This window comes from Phascolarctos cinereus, unplaced genomic scaffold (assembly GCF_003287225.1).
Source record: "Phascolarctos cinereus isolate Bilbo 61053 unplaced genomic scaffold, phaCin_HiC Scaffold_3;HRSCAF=262, whole genome shotgun sequence".
Classification (NCBI taxonomy): domain Eukaryota; kingdom Metazoa; phylum Chordata; class Mammalia; order Diprotodontia; family Phascolarctidae; genus Phascolarctos; species Phascolarctos cinereus.
This window is the reverse complement of record NW_027555736.1, coordinates 153,026,292-153,053,252: the sequence shown is the minus strand read 5'-3', so window position 1 is coordinate 153,053,252 and position 26,961 is coordinate 153,026,292. Positions and strand designations below refer to the sequence as shown.

General features: G+C 38.1%; 1 protein-coding gene across 1 annotated transcript in view; it reads right to left on the bottom strand.

Moving 5' to 3' along the window:
• Window positions 1–9,065: 9,065 nt before the first annotated feature.
• Window positions 9,066–26,961, bottom strand: part of THSD4 (thrombospondin type 1 domain containing 4) — an 891,140-nt gene continuing 873,244 nt past the window's right edge. Inside the window, exons 16-18 of the mRNA XM_020982022.2 lie at window positions 22,585–22,764; window positions 18,193–18,337; window positions 9,066–16,267 (exon numbers count right to left, since the gene is read on the bottom strand). Coding sequence (XP_020837681.1) covers window positions 16,125–16,267; window positions 18,193–18,337; window positions 22,585–22,764 — 468 coding nt within the window. The 3' untranslated portion in view covers window positions 9,066–16,124. The remainder of the gene's footprint in view (window positions 16,268–18,192; window positions 18,338–22,584; window positions 22,765–26,961) is intronic.

Here is a 26,961-nt window from a genome sequence, read left to right as displayed (position 1 = left end):
TGTTTTGGTCAGTTCTTCTTACTATTTAGAATATGATTTATGCATTGGCAGAAAGAGTCTCGCTTAGGAGTGTGATTCTGAATTTGTGTGTGTGTATTGGATTATGCCTTTAGAACAATATTTGAAAAACAGTTTCTTTCTCTGGATAGATACCATTTTTTGTGATAAGTCCTTTAGGATTGTCTTGGATCCTTGTATTGCTGAGAATAGCTAAGTCACTCACGGCTGATCATTGTACAATATCGCTATTACTGTGTACAACATTCTCCTGATTCTGCTCACTTCACTTTGTATCAGTTCATGTAATCTTTTCCAGGTTTTTCTGAAAATATCTTGCTTCATCATTTTTATAGCGTAATATTTCAAATCTGCATGTTCATCAGTTTTTATTGCACTATAGTATTCCATCACATTCCTATACCACAACTTCTTCAGCCATTCCCCAATTGATGGTCGTTCCTCAATTTCCAATTCTTTGCTACCATAAAAAAGTGGCTATAAATATTTTTGTATATATAGGTCTTTTTAAAAAAATCTCTTTGGGATGCAGAGTTAGTACTGGTATTGCTGGGTCTGCACAGTTTTTATAGGTCTTTGGGCATAGTTCCAAATTGCTCTCCAGAATGATTGGATCAATTCACAACTCCACTAACAATGTATTAGTGTCCCAATTTTCCCACATTCCATCCAACATTTGTCATTTTCTTTTTTCTGTCATATTAACCAATCTGATACATGTGAAGTGGTACCTTAAGAGTTATATTAATTTACATTTCTCTAATCAATAGTGATTTTGAGCATTTTTTCATATGAACATAGGTAGCTTTGAATTTTTTCATCTGAAAACTGCCTGTTTGCATTTGACCATTTAACAATTGGGTAATGACTCATTCTTATAACTTTAACTCAGTTTATTTATTTTTTTTAAATATAAATTTATTTTTAGTTTTCAACATTCCCTTCCACAAGTTTTTGAGTTCCAAATTTTCACCCCATCTCCCCCTCCCCCACACCAAGATGTCATGCATTCTGAATATCCCTTCCCCTACTCTGTCCTCTCTTCTATCTCTCTCCCCTTCTCTTATCCCCTTCCCCTTCTATTTTCCTGTAGGGCAGGATAGACTTCTGTACCCCACTTCCTATATTTATTTCCCAGTAGCATGTGAAAACATTTTTTTAAACATAGGTTTTTAAAACTTTAGGTTTCAAATTTTCTCTCTTCCTCCCTCCCCACCCACCCTCATTGAAAAGGCAAGCAACTCAATATAAGTTGTACATGTGCAGTTATGCAAAACACGTCCATAGTAGACATGTTGTGAAAAACTAACTCTATTTCCCTTAATCCTATCCTGCCCTCCCATTTATTCTATTCTTTCTTTTGATCCTGTCTCTCCTCAGAAGTATTTACTTCTGATTAACCCCTTTCCCAATCTGCCCTCCTCTCTATCATCCCCCTGCTCTCTTGTCCCCTTTCCCCCCTATTTTCCTGTAGGGTAAGACAGATTTCCATACCCAATTGAATGTGTATGTTATTCCCTCCTTAAGCCAAATCCTATGAGAATAAGATTCACTCATTCCCTCTCACCTTCCCCTGTTTCCCCTTCCACTGTAAGAGACTTTTCTGTTGTTTTTTTTTGTGAGATAATTTACCCCATTCTACCTCTCCCTTTCTTCTTCTCCAATATAATCCTCTCTCATCCCTTAATTTTATTCTCCAGATATGACCCCTTAATCTTCAACTCACCCTGTGCCCTCTATCTATCTATCTACATATACATACATATAATTTTTTTCCTCCAACTACCCTGATACTGACAAAGGTCTCATGAGTTATAAATATCATCTTTCCATGCAGGAATGTAAACAGTTCAATCTTAATAAGTCTCTTATGATTTCTCTTTCCTGTTTACCTCTTCATGTTCCACTTGAGTCCTGTATTTGAAAGTCAAATTTTCTATTCAGCTCTGGTCTTTTCATCAGAATGCTTGAAAGTCCTCTATTTCACTGAATGACCATTTTTTCCCCTGAAGGATTATACTCAGTTTTGCTGGGTAGGTGATTCTTGGTTGTAATCCTATCTCCTTTGCCCTCCGGAATATTATATTCCATGCCCTCGGTCCTTTAATGTAGAAGCTGCTAAATCTTGTGTTATCCTGATTGTGTTTCCACAGTACTTGAACTGTTTCCTTCTGGCAGCTTGTAATATTTTCTCCTTGACCTGGGAACTCTGGAATTTGGCTACAATATTCCTAGGAGTTTTCCTTTGGGGATCTCTTTCAGGAGGAGATCTGTGGATTCTTTCAATTTCTATTTTGCCCTCTGGTTCTAATATATCAGGGCAGTTTTCCTTGATAATTTCTTGAAAGATGATGTCTAGGCTCTTTTTTGATCATGGCTTTCAGATAGTCCAATAATTTTTAAATTCTCTCTCCTGGATCTATTTTCCAGGTCAGTTGTTTTTCCAATGAGATATTTCACTTTTTTCTAATTTTTCATTCTTTTGGATTTGTTCTACTGTTGTGATTTCTCATAAAGTCACTATCTTCCAATTGCTCTATTCTAATTTTTAAGGAAGTATTTTCTTCAGTAAGCTTTTGGACTTCCTTTTCCATCTGGCCAATTTTGCTTTTTAGGGCATTTTTCTCCTCATTGGCTTTTTGGACCTCTTTTGCCATTTGGGTTAGGCTATTTTTTAAGGTGTTATTTTCTTCAGTATTTTTTTGGGTCTCCTTTAGCATCACTCTCAGTTTTTCCTCTACTTCTCTAACTTGCTTCTCAAAATGTTTTTGAGCTCTTCCATGGCCTGGGACCAATTCATATTTTTCTTGGAGGCTTTGGATGTAGGGGCTTTGACTTTGTTGTCTTCTTCTGGTTGTATATTTTGGTCTTCTTTTTCACCAAAGTAAGATAATATAGTCTGACTCTTTTTGCCTGCTTGCTCATGATCCGGCCAATTACTTGAGTTTTAAACTCTTTGTTAAGGTGAATCTGCTTCCAATGTGGAGAATGTACTGTCCCAAGCTTCGGGGGTTTGTACAGCTGTTTTCAGAGATACTTGTAGGGACCTGTAAATTTTCAGTTCTTCCAAGGTGGTATGATAAGGGGCAAGGTGTTTACTCCTTTCCTGGCCTGTGACTACAAGTACTCCTTTCTGTCCTGTAACTGTGAGGAGGGGTTCTCTCCACAGCCACTACAAGCTCCACCAAGCCGCTCCTCCTCACCCCAGCACGCTGCCCAGAACTGTGGCCCAGATCCAAACACAGGCAAAGGAAGAGATTCCTGCCTCAGCACTGGCAAAGAGATCCCTGCAGTCCCTCTCTGATCAGCCACTGGATTCCCCCTCAGTCTGTGGGCCGGAAGCTCGGGAAGCAGCTGCCCCCCACAGGGCCACGCTCTTGGGGAATGGAGCTGAAACCCCGCCTTCCTTTCTCAGGCACAGACAGAAACAGACTTTTCCCACTGACCTTCTAATTTGTCTTTGGCATTGGTGGATTGAGGAGTCTGGAAACCTCCACAGCTGCCCGAAATTCAGTCCTCTGAGGCCTGCTCCAGGTTTGCTGCAGCCTGCACGCCCAGCTGCGGCCTGTGCACCTGTGCTGTGCTGCGCTCCCAGCCCAGCGCGACACACCTTTCTGATCAATCATCCAGGTTGTCTTGGGCTGGAAATTTGTTTCACTCTGTCTTTTTGTGGGTTCTGCTGCTTCAGAATTTGTTTACAGCCATTTTTTATGAGCATTTGGAGGGGTTTGGGGGAGAGCTCAAGCAAGTCACTGCTTTCACTCCACCATCTTGGCTCCGCCCCCTAACTCAGTTTATACATGTCTTTCCTTGTTTCTTTGAAATTGTCTGTTTATTCGTTTCTTTACATTACATGAGTATTCTATCACATTCATATTACCACAGTTGGTTCAGCCATTCCCCAACTGATGGACATTATTTAATTTTCCTAGTTTTTACCTCTACAAAAAGAACTATTATAAATATTTTTGTATGTAAGGATTTTTTTTTCTATTTTTAAAATCTCTGGGATATGTATAGATCTGGCAGTGGCATAGCTAGGTAAAGGGCACATACTGTTTAGTAACTTTTTGTGTATTAAAATTTATAAGAACAAAACCCAATAGATAAAAAAATAGTTAGAGTATGAACATGTAATTCTTAAAAGAGGATACCCAAGCTAACAATAGCCATATGAAGAAATGCCCCAAATCACTAATAATTAGATAAATATAAAGTAAGCAACTTTGAATTTCCACTTCATACCTGTCAAATTGGCAAAGATGAATTTTCAAAAATGGAAACTGACAGTAGATGGAGGGGCTGCAGTAAAACAGGATTACTAATACACTTTGGTGGAGCTATGAATTGGTCCAATCATTCTGGAAAGCAATTTGGAACTATGTCCTCCAAATTGCTAAACTCTGAATACCCTTTGATCCGGTTATGCCACTACTAGGCTCAAAATCTAGAAAGATCAAAGAAAGCACAAATTATATTCATAGCACCTTTTTTTTTTTGGTGGTGGCACAAGTGATGGGGTTGCTCATCAACTGAGGAATGGCCAAATACATTATTGTATAAAATGCATTGGAATACTATTGCACCATAAGAAATGATGGAATGGATGATTTCAGGGAAAACTGGGAAGATCTATATTAACTGATGCAGAGTGAAGTAAGGTAAACTAGGGGAACAATGTAGAACACTAACAAGAACATTATAAAGAAAAACATCTTTGAAATACTAGAAAACTCTGATTAATTTAGTGGCAAAACATGACTTCAGAGGACCAAAGATGACACATGCTCCCCTCCTCCCTTTAGAGAGGTCATGGACTCAAGATATAGAAAAGACATAGATTTTTGGATGTGGCCAGTTTATGAATTTGTTATGCTTCACTGTGTATATATTTTTTTCTTTATTTTTCTTTTAAAAATATTTTTTAAAAATTAATTTATTTTTAGTTTTCAACATTCACTTTCGTGAAATTTTGAATTCCAAATTTTCTCCCCATCTCTCCTCTCCCCCCACTCCAAGATGGCATGCTATCTGATATAGGATCTACATAGACATTCATATTGAACCTATTTTCACATTAGTCATATTGTAAAGAAGAATTAGAACCAATAGGAGAAATCACAAGAAAGAAGAAACAAACTGAAAAAACAAGAGATCAAATAATGTGCTTCAATCTGCATTCAGATTCCATAGTTCTTTTTCTGGATGTGGACAGCCTTGCATTGCTGAGAGGAAATGAGTTTGTCAAAGTTAGTCATTGCAAATTGTGGCTGTTACTGTGTACAATGTTCTCCTGGTTCTGCTCACTTCACTCAGCATCAGTTCATTTAAGTCTTTCCAGGTTTTTCTGAAGGCTGCCTGCTCCTCATTTCTTACAGTACAATAGTATTCCATTACATTCCTATACCACAACTTGTTCAGCCATTCCCCAACTGATGGACATTTCCTCAATATCCAGTTCTTTGACACCGCAAAAAAGAACTGCTATGTATATTTTTGTACATGTGGGTACTTTTCCCAGTTGTATGATCTCTTTGGGATACAGCCCTAGAAGTAGTATTGCTGGGTCAAATGGTATGCACATTTTTATAGCCCTTTGGGCATAGTTCCAAATTGTTCTCCAAAATGGTTGGATCATTTCACAAGTCCACTAACAATGCATTTAGTGTTCCAATTTTACCACATCTTCTCCAACATTTATCATTTTCCTGTTTTGTCATGTTAGCCAATCTGATTGGTGTGAGGTGGTACTTCAGAATTGTTTTGATTTGCATTTCTCTAATCAATAGTGATTTAGAGAATTTTTTATATGACTATAGATAGATTTAATTTCTTCATCTGAAAACTGCCTATTCATATCCTTAGACCATTTATCAATTGGGGAATGACTTGAATTTGTATAAAATTTGACTCAATTCTCTAAATATTTTAGAAATGAGGCCTTCGTCAGAGATACCGGCTGTAAAAATTGTTTCCCAGTTTTCTGCTTCCCTCTAATCTTGGTTGCATTGACTTTGTGCAAAATCTCTTGTTTGGTCATAAATTCTTCCATTCTCCATGAATCTGACATGGAAATGATTCCTTGCTCTCCCAGTTTGCTTACAGTATCAGCCTTTGTATTTTAATTGTGTACTCATTTTGATTTTATTTTGGTATACAGTGTAAGATGTAGGTCTATGCCTAGTTCCTGCCATATTATTTTCCAGTTTTCCCAGCAGTTTTTGTCAAATAGTGAGTCCTTATCCCGGAAGCTGGAGTTTTGGGATTTATCAAACAGTAGATTACTATAGTCATTGACTACTGCATCTTGTGTACCTAACCTATTCCACTGATTTACCACTCTATTTCTTATCCAGCATGATTGCTGCTTTATAATACAATTTAAGATCTGACATGACTAGGCCATCTTCCTTTGCATTTCTTTTAATTAATTCCCTTGATTTTCTGGACCTTTGTTCTTCCAGATGAATTTTGTTATTTTTTCTAGCTCTATAAAATAATTTTTGGTAATTTGATTGGTATGGCACTGAGTGAATTAATAAATTTAGGTAGAATTGTCATTTTTATTATATTTGCTTGACCTACCCATGAGCAACTGATGGTTTTCCAGTTGTTTAGATCTGACTTTATTTGTGTGAAAAGTGTTTTATAATTGTGTTCATGAAGTTCATGGGTTTGTTTTGGCAGGTAGACTACCAAATATTTTTATAATATTTACAGTAACTTTAAATGGAATGTCTCTTTCTATCTCTTGCTGTTGGGCTTTGTTGGCAATATATAGAAATGCCGATGATTTGTGTCGGTTTATTTTATATCCTGCACCTTCACTAAAGTCGTTTATTATTCCAAGTAGTTTTATATTTGATTCTCTAGGATTCTCTAACTATATCATGATATCATCTGCAAAGAGTAATAGCTTTGTTTCTTCTTGCCTATTCTAATTCCTTCAATTTTTTTTTCTTCTCTTATTGCTAAAGCTGAAGTTTTTAGTACCATATTGAACAACAGTGGTGATAATGGACATCCTTGTTTCACCCCCAATCTTATTGGAAATGCTTTTAGCTTATCCCTATAACATATAATGCTTGCTGATTTATCATTTTGAGGAAGACTCCTTTATTCCTATGCTCACCAGTGTTTTTTTTTTTTATAGGAATGGGTATTGTATTTTGTCAGAAGCTTTTTCTGCATCTATTGAGATAATCATATGGTTTCTGTAAGTTTTGTTGTTGATATGGTAAATTATGCTGCACTCCTGGTATAAATCCTATCTGGTCATAGTTTATTATTATTGTCATAAGTTGCTGCAATTTTTTTGCTAATATGTTATTTAAATTTTTTGCATGTATATTCATTAGGGAAATTGATCTATAATTGTATTTCTCTATTTTGACTCTTCCTGTTTTTAGTATCAGTACAATATTTGTATCATAAGAAGAATTTGGCAGGACTCTTCTTTGCCTTATTTCCCAAATAGTCTATATAGTATTGGAATTAATTGTGCTTTAAATATTTGATAGAATTTGCTTGTAAATCCATCTGGCCCTGGAAGTTTTTTCCTAGGGAGTTCATCTATGGCTTCTTCAATTTCTTTTTCTGAAATGGGATTATTTAAGTATTTTATTTCCTCTTCTATTACTCTGGGCAATTTATATTTTTATAAATATTCATTCATAAGATTGTCAAATTTATGGGCATACAGTTGAGCAAAATAGTTACTAATTATTATTTTAATTTCTTCTTCATTGGTGGTGAATTCACCCTTTTCATTTTTGATACTGGTAATTTGGTTTTCTTCTTTCTTTTTTAATCAAATTAGCCAAAGGTTTATCTATTTTATTGCTGTTTTTTTTTATAAAACTAGCTCTTAGTTTTATTTGTTAGTATTAATTTCAATTTTATTAATCTCTCCTTTGGTGTTCAGTATTTCTAATTTGGTACTGTATATATTTTTACAAGGGTTTTCTTTGTCTTTTCTTGTTCAGTGAGTGTGTTGTGGTAAGGGAGAAGGCTGGAGAGAAAGCAAAAGCTTGTTAAAAATTTTAAAAAAGAAAAAAATGAGTGGGAGGGGGAGCACTAGCTTCTTGAAGTAATTTGAGTTTTAAAACCTAACTATAGGATTTCATATTAACTTTCATCTTGCTGGTTTTAGCCTAGCATTATAACCTACCAAGATAGCTTTGAATCTTAATTCTTTCTTAGGCATTCTTCTCAGGTTTGTTATCCATAAGTCTGATTACCATGTCTCCATCCAAGTCACTGACAAAATGTCGAACACAGGGTAAAGGAGTCTAGCCTATTCTCTTGCAGCAGAGCAATAACTAGGTAGGGTGTGAACAAAGCTTTGCCTTAGGGCACTGACATTTTGAGGGCATTGACATTTAAACTACTTTAGCTGCACAGAAACAACTGAGCTAAATACTTAATTACCTCAGAATAAACATTTAAAATTGGAAGTAACCAGCAGGCATACTTCATCTCCCTGATGGCTATATCCCAGACAAGTTCTTTCTACCCTGGCACCTCTCTGCTTCTCAGAAGTGCAATTATAGTTCTAAAGTTTCTCTACCAGCTCCTGAACAGGTTTTGTTTTTAAAAATTGATGTGCTCCTGGTGCCAAAATTTCTGGTTAGGGCTCTATCTTCCAGGCTGACACAGTCATTAAACACTCTTTTTTGAGTAGCATTGTTTAACCAACTGTGAAACCACTTTACTACCAGTCCGGTCATAGTTCAAGCTTCCAGGCACAATGATCTCTGTCAAATAATTTGTTGACATCTACATTAGGGTGGAATCTCAAGTTAACATGAAAGGTATACTCAAATTTGGTAATACTGAGCTCCAGTTCTTTACTTCAAAACTATTTATCTTTTAGTTTTCTGTAGTTTGTGAAGGTCTGTGACCATTCATTTTGGGAAGCTGAAAATTAATCCTTCAACAAGATTGGCCCCTTTAGGGATCAATCCCTCTTTTAAGTGTATTACTCAAAGTAACAAACTGAACTTGTACTGTACCAGAGGGAAAAGAACAAACACATTGATCAAAGCTGATATTTTAATTATTTATTTTTCATAATAATAAAAATAAATTAGTCATAAACAAAAATAGTTAATTTTTACCACATAGAAACTTACTGTATTTACTCACATAATTCTTCCCCCTCTCAAAGAAACACCTTTCTTTTTAAGAGATATATAACATATTATTTTTATTTTACTAAAATACAAGTGGTTTGAAGGGTAGTAGTAGATTTATTTGAGAAAATTTCTCCCAGCTATGATGGATGAATTCTGGGACTTCAGTTGTTGCTGCCAAGAGTATAATTCTTCCCAGTTGGAGGTTCTGAAGGATTGGTCATAGCAGTTAACATGGTGGCGTCTCTTTAGGCACTCTTCCTACTCTGACCAAGACTTTAAAGTAATTTCTGTTGATGTTGCTACAAAGCAGTGATTCTACTCCATTCCCCCAACCTTTTCCCGACACCAGGAAGAAATAATGCAGAGAGGGAAAAACATCATATATTCCCTATTTCAAATTGTGTGTGTGTGTGTGTGTGTGTGTGTGTGTGTGTGTGTGCACACCGCGTGATAGAGGACGGGAGACAAGGCATGGAGTTGAGGGGAAGGGGAGATCACATCAGTGAGTAAACATGATATGGAAGATGAAAAGGGTGGCAATTCAGATGTTCAGTTACAAAGCTAGGGATAAAAATCCCTGAGCTCAGTCACAAAGCATGATAACATATAGTCTGCTTTAAATCCATTCAAAGATATTAGCTAAAGACAAAGTTAAACAATGGTAGTTATGGATTTACAGTATGACATATATAAGCTGTAACATTCAAGGAAGCTGGATTAGTATATGATCAAAGAATTTTATGCAAATGTAGATTGTATATGTAAATAAATACCTGTTAGGTCCCTTTTTAAAAATTAGCATATTCTAAATAATAAACTATTTTGGTGCAGAGGCCTGTTCTGTAGACATAGCTCCGAATACATATTTCCTATAGACATCTTCTATTTACAAATAACAAAATAATAACTTATCACGAAGTATTTCCTTCTGCTGAACTGGATGATGGTGGATCTGGAGATGAGGTCAAATGGAAATCTGTTTGTGAAAGGCATTTTAATTATGTCATTCATGTGGAGAGCTAATACTTTGAAAGATGAATTTGTATTGACCTGAGAAAATTGGCTAGAGTGAGTCACCATTACTGGATATATTGAATTTTCCAAGAGAGGAAGTATGGGATCATGGGAGAAATCATTGGATTTGAAATTTGATGCCCTGGCTTTGAATTTCTACTTACTTACTAGCTGTGTAACCTTGGGTAAGTCACTTTACTGAGTTTCAGTTGCTTCGCTGGTAAAATGAGGGTTACAATACTTGTATTACCCATCTCACTAGGTTGTTCAGGGGGACGTTCTTTTCAAGTTGCAAAGCACTAATCAAATATAAGCTATGATTGTGATTATTTAAACAAGCAACTGAAATATAAATTTCATGATTACTTATCTCACCTCCAATAATTATTTTTCTAAAATGAGAAAGAAATGGGGTAGAAGGGATGGATAGAAGAGAGAAAGAGGAAAGAGGAGAGGAGAAAGGGGAGGAAAGAAAGAGAGAGGAGGGGGAAAGAGGGGAAGAGGAGAAAATGAGAACTCCTATTGTGGCCTACTGTGGAAACAGGAACATTTACTAGATCAGTATGGAGTCATTTTCCTGCAATAAAGAACTAGTAGGACAGAGACAATAGAAGTGAGCTGTGGGAGAAAAGAACAATGGAACCTAGGTCATGAAACCTAAGCTCAGTTCAAGTTTTGCCATCAACTAGCTGGGTACCCTTTGCCAAGTTACTTTCCCTTGTGGTTCTCTGTTTCCTTAAGGAAAGGGAAGGAGAGGGGCACATTTTATTATTTCCAAGGGCTTTTTCCTCTTAGCCTAAAGTTTGAAAGAGTGGAATGATTATGCACTGGAACACCCTTGGGGAGTCAGGGCACAAGGCAGGGCTTATGAACTACCTCCCAGCAGTCCCTGAAGAAGGTATGCTTGTTTTCATCACTGTTGCTTAATAGTTTTATTGCCTTCTAGGTAAGCTATATCTTATGACATTTAGATGCTAAAATAATAGTTGCAACAAAAAGAATTTGGCTTAATAGGATATTTGTAATAACTGGAATTCTCCCCACTAAATGACTTTTCCCTGTCTCCCATGACTCAAGTTGTCTTAAGGAAGCCAGAAATGCTGATTGTTTTGCCTGACAAGGAATTTTGATAGTTCTTTCCCCAGGGTTATGTGGCAGCCAGGTGTCACTGACCCGGGAGGGTAGGAGAGAAATCTAGTGAGTGGCAGCTGATCTAATCTTGATGTAAGCAACTCTTTGAAAAAAAAAAGAAAAGAAAATTGAAGGCACAAGTGCAAAGCTAATTAGTTCATTTTGGAGTTGGTTGGTTCATAGATTTAGACCTTGGTGAATTCCCTTCATTTCTCAATACCTCAGGTTCCTGATCTGTAAAATGAGGAGGTTAACCTAGAAGACCTCTAAGGTCTCTTCCAACTTTCAGTCCTATGATCCAACTTCTTTACTCTTTGATTAACTGTTCTCAGAAAGAAAGAGCCCTTAGAGGCAGTGTGGTGCAGTGCAGTGAGCATAATGGATTCTGAATCAGAATACTTGAGGTTTGCTGCTCACTCTGCCATGCACTATGTGGGTGACCTTGGGAACATCATTTGGGCTCTTTGGGTTTCAGTTTTCCCTTCTGTAAGATGGGGGGGGGATTAGGCTAGCTGTCCTCTATGGTTTCTTACAGCTCTAAATCTCTGATCCTAGAATTTCTCTACTACCAAGCTTATCAATAAGAAAGGCTGGATGTGGCCTCATTCAGATACATCTTTACTTCTATGCAAAAGTGTATCTAAAACAAATATGAGACTTATTCTTCACTTATTCTTCACATTATCATAAATTAAATTAGGAGCCTCCTCCAGGGCTCAATAATTAGAAAATACTTCTTTATGCTTACTGCTTAGCCTAAATATTCCTTGCTATCATTTAAACTCCTCTTACTCTAACCACCAGGGAAGCAGAAATTAACTGCTCACCATCTTCCTTCAAATAAACTTTTCAGATGGCTCATATCAGCTCTCTCCTTCTTTGTTCATGGAGGCTGCCCAGCTGGTATTCCCAAAAGGGATCATAATTTCTACTGCCTTGCCTCTGGTAGGAATAGCTTATGATCCCCTTGAACAACCCAGCTGTTCCTCTAACCAGGCTAAGCTAATGGTGACTGTAGCTTAATCTCTTTTACGGCATGTAAAGTTTCATGATGTGTGGACTTCTGGACTCCAGCCTGCTGGTGGCAGGGCTACTGCTGCCTGATATGAGTCATAGAATCATAGGCTTAGAATTGGAAGGGAAGTCAGGTATCATCTAATCCGATCCCTACCAAAATCATGAATCCAATTTGCAACATACAGCTAGACATGGGGAGCTCACTAACCCCTAAGCCAGCTCATTCTGCTTTTGGACAGATCTAATTGTTAGGAAGTTTTTCCTTATGTTGATCTGTAACTCATATTATTGGTTCCTTTTGCCTTCTCAGAAATAAAGACAACACACCTCTTTATGAAAGCACTTCAGTTAGCTGCAGAAGCAGCTAGCTTTCTCCCCCTTTCCCCCCACCACAGTACTCTGTTCTCAAGGGTGAACACCTCCAACTCCTTTAACTGTCTATCCATGAATTTGATTGGCCTCGCCAATTTCATTGTTGTACCCATTCCAACTTGTCAATGTCCCTTCTAAAATGTGGTAATCAACCTCTCTCCCTTTTTTTTTGCAGAGGTAGGGTTTTATCAGTGTGAAACACTCGTATACCATCAGAGCTGGTTAACTTTGGTTAGTTTTGTTGAACTGCTTTGCCTCCTTCCCCTATTTCTTATTTATTCCTTATTATAAGGGATGACTGAGTAAAAGGGAATAGGGATGTACATGGGAATGAAGGTGATATGAAAACAAAAGATATCAATGCAAATTTAATAATCAAATAAAAATGTGGCGTCAAGAATCAAAGTACTCCAGATATAATCTAAGAGAGAGTACATTAGGATTATCAATGGGGGTAACATAGGACAATGGAAAGCTCGCTGGACTCGGAATCAGAGGATTTGGGTTCAAATCCTGCCTCTAATACTTATTACATGTGTGACGTTGGGCAAGGTGTTTAACCATTTTGGGCCTCAGTTTCCTGATCAGTAAAATAAGAGGGTTTGATTAAATAACTTCTGAGTGTCCCTTCCAGTTCTATTCCCATGATCCTATGCTCTTCCTTGCTCTGGGCTCTATAATTGTCCTACTGCAGCCTGGAAATGGAGCTTTTGCGGCTCCTACATCATATGCTGACTCATATTGAGCCTTTGCAGTAAGCTCTTTATTCTATTACGGGTAATAACAGAAAACTAATCTTACTAAACATATGGGAACTACAGTTTCTAAGACTGTGAGGAATGGTACATCCATCTAGGCATGTAGGCTAGAGGACTCCATTAGGTGACTGTCTTTATACATGGGACCACCACTTTTTATCCACTAGGGCTTACTATGGGCCAGTAGGCATGGGGATGGGTTGGGGAGTCTGACTAGGGCCACTGAGGACCAATGCATGCATCTTATCAGTTGAGGAGAATGTTGGCAGATTGAAAGGTAGCTGGGTAGCCTCTTTTCAAAGCTGCCTAAGAGCACAGGATGCTGTCAATCATAAAGCATGCTGTCATTTCCTTTAAGCTGCAACTAAATTCCATTAAAAGGATTTTCAAGTTATTGGGAACCTGTGGGATAGGTTTGGCTGTAAGAATCTCTTTTCTACCCAGAAAATGGAAATATACTCAGGCCCCTTGGCTCTCAATAGGATAAACTTCCTCTATGATTAAATTGATTTAGCTTGAAATTCTTTTCAACAGGGGAAAAATCTCTTTGAAATACTGGATTACAAAATTTTCAGAGAATTCACCTTAAGTCTGCCTTGGGTAACTTACTCTGGCAAGTCTTAGATAGGAAAGAGAAGCCAAATGAGTTTCTGAAAAAAGGGAGAAACTGAGGCTAGAAGGGCTTGAGTCTATAGTCCCTTTTAGATTATTTGCATGCATGCAGACGTGTGTGAGGAAGGATGTAGGGGAGGCATGGAGAGAGAAACTACTTCAGAAAGACCAGAGAAGTCATTATGAAGAAGAAGCCTTTCACATTTGAAAACAGATGGTTCCTTAGGGAAGCTGTCACAAGGCTGTGCCATTGGTCAAAGAGGTAAATCCAGATGCCTAAGATGGGATGTAACCCCAAATGGGGTCATAAAGAGTAAGAATGGCTAATCAATTAAACAACGACAACAATGTTCTGCTATTTACTAATTTGCCTTTAACTTTGCTACTGAACAGCATACTGGACTTGGTCTCAAAGACTTGGGCTTGAATTCTATCTCCACTGTTGACCATTCATCCCCAGTCTTCCATGCTTCAGGGATATTCTATTGCCTGAACTGCATGTACCTTTTCTCATACCTGGCTGCCTTCAAGATTGAGTTCAAATCTCATGTTTTACGGAGGGCTTTTCCCATTCCCCACAGCTGCTATTCTTTTCTCGTGTACACTGTATATACCTTGCATGTGTCTAGTTATGATAACTTGTCTTCCCATTAGAATGAGATCTCCCTGAAGGCAGAGATTGTCTTTGCTTATATATGCAACACTTACTCAACCTGGCACATGGTAAGTGCTTAATAAATTATTGCTGACTGATTTCATTCACAGGATCATAGATTTACAGCTGGGTAAACTGAGGCCCAGAGAAGTCAAGGTCACACACATAGTAAAGTGACAGAGGCAGGATTTCAGCCTTATCTCTCTGAGCCTCTGTTTCTTCATCTATAAAATGGAGTCAATAATTTTGTGTTGTGTTACAGGAATGTTGTGGAGAATGTACTCTGTAAACTGTAAGGTGCTCTGTAAAGTAGAGTGATGGAAAGATGACTAAATGTGTAGTTAGTGGATGTAGGTTCAAATTCTGCCTTGATGACTTTACTAATTGCATGACCTCAGGGGAATTGCTTCACCTTCCTGGGCTTAGGTTTCCTTATCTGTAAGATGAAAAGGACAGAACAAATGGGTTCTAAGATTCCCCCAAGTTCTAGAACCTATTTTTGAGCACAAAATAAAATTGTACCGTTAGTTAATGGGTCATAGAAGAAAAATTCCTGTTGGGGTGGGGAATATGCAGATGGATAAAAGGAGAGTGAAAATTTCAGCCAATCAAATCACTAGCTGCTCAGTCCTAACAAATATTACTTTATTGACAAAGCCCTAAGACATCCATGCATCAATGATTTGTGTGTACTCCTAGGGGTGGGGGAGAGAACACTTACTGGTCAGTTTTTAAGGACAAAGTATTGGGGAATAAAGATTTGGGGAGAGAATTCTCAGCCTCTACTCATATTTTCATACTCTAGGTTGTAAATTTCATGGACATTTGGTATTTGATACGATATTTTTATATTGGTGAAAAGGTATCTGGTTATTCAGAATTTTACTTATCTGGTGACCTAAGTAGAGTATGTGATCCTTGGTAAGGCCGGACGGAAAACAGGTATGGGTAAGCTGAGATTAGAGAAAGGAAAAGATAGGTGTCACTCAGAAAAGCTTAATGAGGTTGACAGATACAAAATTACTTTTCCCAGGTCCTATCTTTAGTCCACTAATTTTTAGAGAGTCCACAAACACCAACAGCCACAAAACACTTGGTCAACAGCATTGCTGGTTTGGAATGTGTTGGGATAACAGCTTGGCTGCACGGTTCTCATGAGGGCCGTTAGCCGATGCTGGGCACGTGGGGCAGGATTAATCAATGGGAATGTTCAGAGGATGAGGCATCATTTGAGAGCATCATTTTTACAACCCTAATGTGCTCCCAGATACCCCTTCCCCATTATATTTAACTGAAGAGATGTGATTAAATTGTATTTGTGTGTCCCCCGAGCTAGGTAGAGCCTGCTGAGAGGCACCCCAACAACACTGCTTACAAATCTGTCCAATCCCCCAGTGATTGGAATGGGCATTATCTACGCCCTGCAAAACTCGACTGTCTGTTAGCCACTCTTGTACAGGATGCACAGCATGCAGTCTTATAATAGGTGTACACACAGAGCCGGGCCTGGACCACCACGTTGCAGTTGTAGTATTTGTCTTTGCAGTTTTCATCTGGGGTGAAAGAGAGAAAAGTTTCAATAAACATCCTCCTCCCAAATTCCTGTGCCTTTCTGGTAGTTGTACTCTAGTTGAAATGCTAGCACCTCTTATGTATACCTGGACCTTCAGAATAGTGATGTGGTAGTTAAATGGAGAGAGTTGAGACCACTTTGTTAGATCCCCTTTTCAGGCCTCTAATGTTTTCTGGAGGACTGCCAACTTTGCCTTCCAAATTGGTGAGACAATATAGGAGAGGGTGTGAACAGCTGGTTTGTTGGTACTTCAGGTAGGTAGGGTCAGAGTTCTGAAAATGTATTTATTCTTCGTGCTCAAAGGGGTGGGTGTATCAACAGCCTCTTCAGTGAGCCTCTAGGCATAAAACTGCAACAGACTAGAAACTCAGTAAGGAAAAACTGGTGCAATCTGTTGTCCAAAGATTGATTTAAGCTAGTCAAGTGTAGTGTCTGAAAAATCATGCATATTGAGGTCCAATTCTTTGAATTTTTATAATGTACACAATTTGCCCTATGAGAATGACATTTTAAGAAAGCTAGTGCAGCATAATAGATGGAGGGCTGGCTCTCTAGAAATCAGTAGGACTTAGGTTCAAGTCCTGTCTCTATTATACACTAGTTGTGATATCTATGTGTGTGCACATACACACACATACATGTATCTATGTGTATATATATATTCATATATATGCATATTTTACATGTTTTTGTATATATTTGTATGTCTCTAGATAGTTTTATATATATATATATATATATATATATATATATATATATATATAGACAAACAGATCAGAAATTCATCTCTTCGTTAGAACATGTCCAATGTTATTGAAAGATGAAGAGATTTGCCTATGGTTACCAAGTGTTTGTTAGAGGCAAAATAAACCAAGGCCTTTCTGTCCCCAGGGCCAGCCTTCTTTATCAAACTGCCTACTATAGACTTCAAAGTATTCATGATTCTGTTGGTATTGGTAATATCTCTGTTGATAGAGATTACAAACCTCCTAGACCATCATACATACTCTTCATGAGTTGCTCCAATTAAAGAAATTAAACTTCTAGTAACATGCCTCTGAACTCAGAAAGGTCGTTTTTCTTTGATAGACACATTGGACTGTACTCAAGACTTTCCAGATTAGTAAGGTCTTTCAAGGTCTACTGACATTTGAATGAATGAATGAAAACAGATTTATTAAATGCCTATTAAGTAGGCATTTGAGAGCCCAAGGTTCCCTTCACTCCATGATAAGTTATCAGAAGAGTAGGAATGATTTTAATGAAGTCAGTGTGTGTGTGTGTGTGTGTGTGTGTGTGTGTATCTGTCATCTATGCAAATAGATATATGGAGACACTAAAATATAGAATTTTGGGAAAAGATTCAAATTACTAGTGATGTATTTGTAAAGTAAGTGAAGGGAATGTTAAAGAGACAAAAGAAAAGAAAAAAAGAATAAAAGAACAAAACTGTGCTGGTTACAGGTCATTTAATATGGTTCACTTAATATGAAGAAAAATGATAAATTGTTGTACAGAGAAATCTTAATCTGTATTTTGCTTTTTTTGCTTCAGAAATGCAGGAGCAGACTTACATGATAATTACCTAAACATTATCTCCCTACCAGCTTTTACTATAACTTGGGGTTTCCATCATCAGAATTATTATTGGAGTGGACCAAAAAAAGCACATTGTCTCCAGAAAGATTCCATTAGAATGTACACATATGCCTTAGGAGAGCCCATTTATACCTTTTTTTTCTAGATTTATTTACCAGGTTGAGGGCTGTGACACCTAGACATACTTTGTTACTATCCAGCTTTTCTCTCTCTTCTTAATAGAAGGCATGATGACACTTAAGGTACCTGAATACTTTCTCCTATAGATGGAAGACTGGGGTTCAAACACCAGGATTTCCAACTCACCAATTTCAGGGATACAGTCCTGAGGATTGCAAGATTCTTTCTCTTCTGGTTTAGACTGAGGGTCACATTGGTTACTTGGTGTCATGTCATCTGATAGACATCGTACCTCTCGTACCCGGAATCCACCTTGGCAGCTTTTGGAGCACTGAAGTAAATGAGGGAAGAGAGAAGAAGTTAGGATGCCATAGTTTTAAGCAGTTTATTGCCTCTAGAATACTTGGGGGGAGGGGAAGTCTAGCTAGTTTGTACCTTTTCTTCATACTGGGTGTGTGTGCGTTTGGGTGAGTAGGTGTGTAAGAACTGCTTTTTGTTTTATGATCTTATTGTACTTTGGACACAAAAGATGTTTAATATAAATGTTTGTCAAATTAAATTGTTGACTTGAATGTGTGTGTGTTTGCATGCACATGCAGTTCTAATCAATGTGGAAAGAAAAGTACATGCATAATGAAAATGTTTCCATGGGGTCATGCTTACACAGGTAAGCATTGTTTGCTAATTCTCTGTGGTTTCATGGGACCTTAGGTAGCTGTTACAAGAAGAAAATCCATGTCCCTCTGTATACCTTATATTTCTGTTCTTAGAGGGAAAAGTATGTGGGAAAATCATCTTATTTATATCCTCATTGATTTGTGCTTATGGGAAGCTTTTTTTTTTTTAATTCAGATCAAATGCTCATGGCTAAAGCACCGTCCCTCACCCAGTGGCAACTTGCTCAAATTGCAGATGTTGTAGTTGGCCTGGAAGAGCCTCAGAAACAGGGGTTCTTAAACTTTTGTTGTGGGCCAGGGACCCCTTTGTCAGTTTGATGAAGCCTATGGACCCCTGAAATCTCTATCTAAAGATCCCAACTGTGGATCTTAGGTAATGAACCCCTACTCTACATAGTTTGAAATAATCTGTGTATATCTGCAACAGACAGGGCCACTACTAGATGAAATAGTTCAGCGATCATAGGAACAATGAAACCCTATCAGCATTCATTCTCAGTTTCTCTAGCTTTTGAACACAGTAGATATTCCATGGCTTTTTCCAGAGGACAGACAGGTAACAGAATTTAGAATTGCAAGGGACGTTCAAGCTATAGGTCAACTATCTTGCTTATAGATGAGGTGACTGAGCCTCAGAAAAGGGAAATGAATTGGCCAAAGTCATACAGGTAAATGGAACAGCTGAAATTTGAACTGAGATCTTATGGCCCCAAATCCAGTCTTCTTTCCATGGTACCATTCTGACTAGCATCAGAAATCCATATTAAAAGGAAAGGTTCAAAAGAAATGAGCTTGGTTTCAGTAGGACTTACTAGTTCAATAAGATCATAAGAAAGTATAGGGACAACTACACGTTTTTTAAACACAAGCCAATTTGACTCCTTAATGGTAAAAGATTCTTTAGGGTGGATTTCTAGGTTACTGAACCACGGCTTGTCCAATTCAACCAATAAGAAAATTCATCAATGTACCTCTCTAGCGCTGTTGAGCTCATGTGACTATTTTAGCAAAAAGAATCAAATTGCTTAAAACAACAATTGTAAAGTGATATATCCCACCAGCTAGGGGTGTTTGAATGACTTAGATTTATCTGTCCTATAAGAACAATGGAATTGATGTTGGAAAATATGCTGGACTGGAGACATGATTTTGACTCTCATCTCTGCTACTTAAGGAATGCAAAACATTTTACGTTTATTATCTCATTTGATCCTTAACAGCAATGCTATGAGATTATTACCCTCGATTTTTGCAGAGGAAAAAAAAAGACTAAGTTCCCAAAATTTTACAAAGGTATGAGAGAGTTTTTTGAGCTAAGGTGTTACTGACTTCAATCTCAGAACTCCATCTACTAGACTACCTGGTTGCCCAAGTTATTTAACTTCTCCGGACTTCTGTAGGGAGTTAGACCACATGTCTTCTAAGATCTCAGCTCTAATTCTCTGCACAATCTGTCGACATAGGAATTGAGGATGGCTGCACACATCGTATCTAAGGCCCCTCAGGCTAATGCTCATTGTGTGTGGATGGGGATTATTGCCAGCTTCAGAGTTTTGGTACCTCAACACATCCCTGCTTTCCTTAACACTGCATTGAAGACCTGTCAATCACGAATGCATCTGAATCATTTGGGAACCTGTTTACATTTTTGGCCTCTATTAACTTACAAACATATGGAGCTCCATTAAGTTTATTACTCTTATGTTAAAATAATCCTTCCTTTTATTTTGCCCTAAACATATCTTTCTTTAAGCTTCAAAGGTTTCATGGAAAGGAAAAATAATCTCTGTTTACCTGATCCATTTTTTTTAAAAGAAGGCAATGATCACATAACTTCTTTGTCTTTATCTTTCCAGACTGAAGAATTATAATTATTTAAGCCCACATTCATTAGGCACTGCCCTCATTCCCTTTGAGTTCCCTTTTCTCCAGATTCTCTCTAGTTCTAGTAGTTTCTTTCTTGAAGTCTAATGACCAAAACTGCATATGGTATTCTGCATATAAATGCCTCATGAGAATTGTGTGCCTGTAAATATCTGTGTGTGCACTAAATACTAAATTAGCCATTCTGGTACCAGGCTAAGCAGCATATAAGGTGTCTGCAAAACTGTGATGGGGGTGGGGTGGAGAAGACTATGGGGAGAGACCTCAGACTCCAACATATGAGTTTCATAAGAATAGCAGAGATTGACCTAATTTATTACAAATCTCTTTGCTGACAGTTCTAAATGCATAAAGTATTATGGTGGAAGACACTGTGGGATTGTTTAAGCCCACTTCTGGGTGAAGGGCAAAGTAGGGTCAGAATGGGTAGGAACTCACCTGAGATATGGTTTCTGGGAGAAAATATGCCAGGTGTTGACTTTTTGGTTTTTGAGCAATTATTTTTTTTTAAATATAAAACTATTTATTTTTAGTTTTCAACATTACTTCCACAAGTTTTTGAGTTCCAAATTTTCACCCCATCTCACCCCTCCTCCCACCCCAAGATGGCATGCATTCTGAATATCCCTTCCCCTAGTCTGTCCTCTCTTCTATCTGTCCCCCTTTCTCTTATCCCCTTCCCCTTCTATTTTTCTGTAGGGCAGGAAAGACTTCTATACCCCATCTCCTGTATTTCTTATTTCCCAGTAGCATGTAAAAACATTTTTTTTAAACATATGTTTTTAAAACTTTAGGTTTCAAATTTTCTCTCTTCCTCCCTCCCCACCCACCCTCATTGAAAAGGCAAACAACTCAATATAGGTTATACATGTGCAGTTATTTGAGCAATTATTTTTGCTAACTAAGGCTAAGCTTAGTCACATCTACCAGCTGGAGAAATATAAATGCTGTCCTCATCTTATAAATTTTAATGCCTGAGTAGCCCCATCTTAGTTACAGCCCTAATATGCTCAATGTTACAAATATTTTCTGCTTTGTTTGAAACAACCTTTCGGATGATCCTCAAAGTCTTATTGGCCACAGCAGCACTTTTAAAATATCTATCAGGGCTTCTTTTTCCTAGATTATAACTGGTCTCTCTGAGCCCATCATTCTGTAAGTATAGTTTGGATTATCTTCACCAAGTTCTTACATGTCCCTGTAGCGAGGCCCTGTCATTTGGCTGCCACACACACATAGCCTGGATCAGCTCTTCCTTCATTTTTTTCCTCCACGGACTCAGACTTCACAAGTTTTTCTCATTCTGTTCTCTGTTAACCAGATGGCTGAGCAACAACATTGTTTCTGTTTCCTTAAAGCACCTTACAAATATTAACATCATCACATTCCATTTCTCAGAAGGAGAGAAAATGTCCCTCACATCAAACACATGGCTTTCAGTCTGCTTCTGGGCTGATGTATTAAATAGTTGAAGGATTGTTATCAAGTAGCACAAATGCAGTATTTGGCAACTGGCTTCTCAGAAGCTTTTCTAGTGTGTTATAAAAGTTCCCCTAGAAGCCCTGAAATTGACCTCATTGATTATAAACCCAGTGACTGGCAGACTTATATTTCATTAACTTTACGGACCAAATGTCTGTATATCCATTTTCTACCTTTCTGAGCTAGGCAAGTTGACTTCTCCAAGACCTCATACGTGTCTCCACAGTGTATTTCCTTAAGGTGGGTGGATGTTTGGATAAAGTGTTTGAAAATGTATGCTCCATCTGCGCAAATGAAGTGACTCAGTGTTTTCTTAAATTAGCATTTTCCCTTGGATCTCATTTAAATAGCAGTGTATGCTGTGCTTTCAAGCTCTCAGAAATTGGAATCAAACCATACCGCTGGCCCCTACAAGTGACTGATCCAGAGCACTGATAGAGCACAGATTCTTCTAGCCGGAGCTGTGTAACTTGGGGAGACAGGAAACGACTTAATCATTAAAAGTATAAGTAGCATTAAAGAGACAATGACTTACCACGCTCCATTCTGTACTAAACCATTTAGCACCACAGGGTTTGAGGTAGCAGGATTGCTGACTGGGAGGTCTTTCTAAGAATGAACATTCGTGTGGATCTAACACATCAAAGGTGGCCGGATTCTTCCTTATACAAATCACTTCCCTCTGTTGTGTTCCTCTCCCACATTCAATTGAGCACTACAAAAGGAATGAGTACCATAGGATGAGAAGCACTAGGTAAGATCATTAGGCACATATCACTTGCACAGGGCGGGCAAGCTTATCCACCAAAGGCTGCAGAAGAGGAAAAGACTTAAACTGCTCATCATCTTTTTCTTCATTATCATCAACATCACCTCTAGCATTTCCATAGCACCTTAAAATTTACAGGTCACTTCACACTTTAGCCTCGTAACCTTGGGAGGTAGGTGCTATCGTTATCTCCCTTTTTCAGAGGAAGAAACTGAGGCAGGCAGAAGTTAGGTGATTTCTCTGAGGTCATACAACTAGTAAGTATTTGAGACTATATTTGAACTCAGATTTCCCTGTCTAATGAGATATCCACTGCACCACCTAGCTAAATTAGGAGTTGATTTAGAACAAGGAATAAGTCCTACCAAGATAACTATTGAAGATCAGAGTTGGTGAATTCCAAGGGAATGTTGGAAGTTCCTTCACCTGTGTGCATAAGGAATGCATACTGGGATGCAGTCAGAACAGCTGCTACTAGGGAGGAGGAGGGGAGTGAGAGGCCATGGAAATTTTTTTCATCAATTCAGGCAGACAGCCCTGGAAGTGGGAAGTGAACCAAAGAAAGCAAGGAGAGGGCAGAGGAGAGTGAGGAACCTGGTGGGGAAGAAGGGTCTATCTTTAGCACAAGCCAGCCTGGTGATAGAGATCAGAACTGAACAGCCCTGAAAGCTTATTTAGTTTTTTGTGTATTTAAAATTTTTTAGTTTAGAGACAATAACATGGTTCTAAACATAAACTGTTCTATTGATCCACACTTTAAATTAAAAACAGGGAAAATAAAACACATTTAATCAATACAACGATCAATACAACAAATAACTTTTATATTTTGACTTGGGAATTACGAGTGAAAGAGGAGGGAAACGTACTCAAGAAGGAAAGAGACAAAAAAAAAATACATAGTTAGATGCACAGAGACCTGTACATGTGGAAAAGAAACATCCATACCTACGGATGTACATAGGAAGATTAATATGAACTAACACCTTTATCTTATGCCTTTTAAGAAACTGCTAACAACAGATAGGTATTTCTTTGTCCAAAGTATAGATCCACATGGGATATCAGTTCTTGGTACCTGGGATCAGAGGATTATAGATTTTTAACTGTAAAGATGACCTTAAAGGTTATCCAGTCCAACTCCCTCATTTAAAGGTGAGGAAACTGAGGCCCAAGAAGTTAGGTGACTTGCCCAAGGTCACATATAAACTAAACGGCAGAGCTAGGATTTGAACTCAGGTCCTCACACTCCTGATCCCTCACTTGTGATCACTTGAAGTCTGGGCCCTCGACTTCATTTATTCATGTGTCTGGTGATGTGTCTGGGGTCTGAATTAAATGAAGTCAAGGGCCCAATCTGTTATGTAGTCTAAAATTCCTCTTCTAGGCTTTGTATGAAAATTCCTTATGGATATGTGTCACAAGGGATCAGTGTAAAGGGATGGTATGGTGGTGACACTTATTATCAATTCAATGGGATGAAGCCCGAAGTATATGTATAACTCACTAGTTTATAGGCAGTGAGGCATTTGATATGTTTAGATCAATTTTAAAAGGACAGGAAGAAAAGGGGCTGGGTATCCTAAAGGAATTTTATAGGGCTTCTAAAATTGGAGGGGAGGGGATGTTGGAAAAGGTTTCTTGTAGAGGATGGATTAGAGTAGGGAGAGATTTGAGGCAGGAAGAGCAATTGGGAGGCTATTAGAATAGTCCAGACTAGAAGATATGAGAATCTGGATAAGGAAAGTGATGAGAGAAATTTTATGGAGGAAGAAATGACAAGACTTGGCAACTTACTGGATATGTGGGATGAGTGAGAGTGAAGAGCACAGAGTGAAGCCAAAGCTATGAACCAAGGTAACTGAAAGGATGGTGATGCTGTTGACAGAAAAGAGAAGTTTGGAAGAGGGTGGATTTGGGAGGAGAAGAGGGAGGAAGATAATGAGATTTGTTTTGGACATACTGAGTTTAAAATGTCTATGAGACAACAGTTTACAATGCCTAATAAGTAGTTTAAAGCAGGACTGGAGTGCAGGAGAGATACTAAGGCTGGATATAGAGATTTGGGAATCATGCAGAGATGAAAATTGAACTCACTCAAAGTCTAGTGAAGTCACTCAAAGAAGGTATGGAAAGAGAAGTGAAGAGGCCCCAGGACAGAGCATTGAGGGTATATCCACAATTAGGGAACTGATGTGGGTGATGTAAAGAAGCTGAGAAGGAGCATTCAGACAGGTAAGAGAACAATGAGAGAGCATTATAATAGAAACCAAAAGAGGAGAGTATCCAGAGAAAAAGTGGTCACTAGCCACAATGCTTCAAAGAGGAAAAGAAGGTTGAAGAATGAGAAAAGACCATTATATCCATCAGTTCAAAGAGCACTTGTAACTTTGGAGAAATCATTTTCAGTTGAGTGACGAGGTTGGAACCTAGGTTGCGAAAGAATGAAAAGTGGAAAGAAAGGAAGGAGGAGGTGATGAATTTAGCTGTGAAAGGTAGGAGAGAGTGAAAGGTAAAATAGCTTGATGGGATGGGAAGGTAGAATAAAAGTCTTTTGATAACAAGGGAGACTTGGGCATATTTATAGGCAGAAGAAAAGGAGCCATTAGTTAAAGTGAGATTAGGGGGAGAAAGGGGATGATTGAGGAACAATCTGCTGGAGAAAACAGGAGGTGATAGAAACAAGGTAAGGAGAACATTTCCTTAATGTCAGCCTAGAGGACAGGAGGAGACAATGGGGAATAACGTCAGGGAGTTTTGAGATGTAAAGAAGGAAAGGAGAGGGAGCTCATAGCAAATGGTCTCTATTTCTTAGTAAGGTATGAGTGGGAAGTTCTCAACTCTAAGAATGAGGTAGAGGAGAGACAGTTAGGTGGCACAGTGGATAGAGCGCTGGCCCTGCAGTCAAGAGAACCTTAGTTTAAATCTGGTCTTAGACACTTAGTGGCTGAGTGACCCTGGGCAAGTCATTTAATCCTGATTGCCTCCAAAAAAACAATGTAGAGGATAAGGTGGTGAGGGAAGATGGAGGAGAGAAGAGTAAGTTTGGAACTGAAAGTCCTTTCTTTGTCCATCTTTCCCTCTGTTTTCTCATTTCCATTCATGTCAGCCCTACGTCAACCTTCTGTTTAACAATCTCATGCCACCTTGCCTTTCCATTATGCCTTGATTGCTTCCTTTCTATTGTTAATGAATGACTTTTCACATTAGACGTGACTTCTTTCTAGATATTACTTTGCATAAATTTTCTGTTTTATTTTCTAGGTATATGTCCCCTTTACTCTCAAGAGTATGTAAGCTCCTTGACGGCAGGAAGGGTTTCCTTTTGATCTTTGTTTCCCCACAGCCTCGTATAGTGCCTTAATTTACAGCCAGAACTTAATGAATTTAATTTTAAAAACTTTTCGTTATATTTAGGGAAGAAAATGTAGCCACTGGAGACGTTATGGCATTGTTGAAAATGGTGCTACCAGTGCTGGTGAAGGCAGTAGTTGAGGTTGAGGAATAAAAAGGTGGAATTCAACTGGAAAAAGAAGACACTATCCAGTACTTTCTAGGCATATTCTATCTAGGAGAGAAAGATATCAGCTAGTACAAGCAATATAAAAAGGCAGATTTAACAGATAGGGGTCACAAAAGTATTCAATCATACTATATGATGAAGGGGAATATTTCTGCTATAGATAGTAATGGCAAACCAGTGCCTTCTGCAAGAAAAGGATTGTGTGCTGCTTCTGTGGGGAGTAAGGATATATGTATATAGTGGCCCAGAAGAGCAAACAAAGGGGTCAGACAAAACTTGGCTGGGACCAAAAGTCAAGAGTGAGAGGGAATTTCAAATAGTTAAACTTAATTCTGGGAAACTAGATAACAAGTGGTATTGGCGGACATAGCTAAAAAGAGGCTGTAAAAAGAAGAGAGGGGATAAAATGGAGAAGACCAATTCTAGCTGGTAGTAAGTCATCAAGTTTATTAAGCAATTAGGCATTTTGCTAAAGAGTACAAAGAAAGACTAAAACAGTCTTGTTCTCAAGGAGCTCTCAATATAATATTTAGACAACATCTAAATAACTATGTACATTCAAGATATACACAGGATAAATTGGAGATAATCCCAGACAGGAAAACACTTGCATTAAAGAG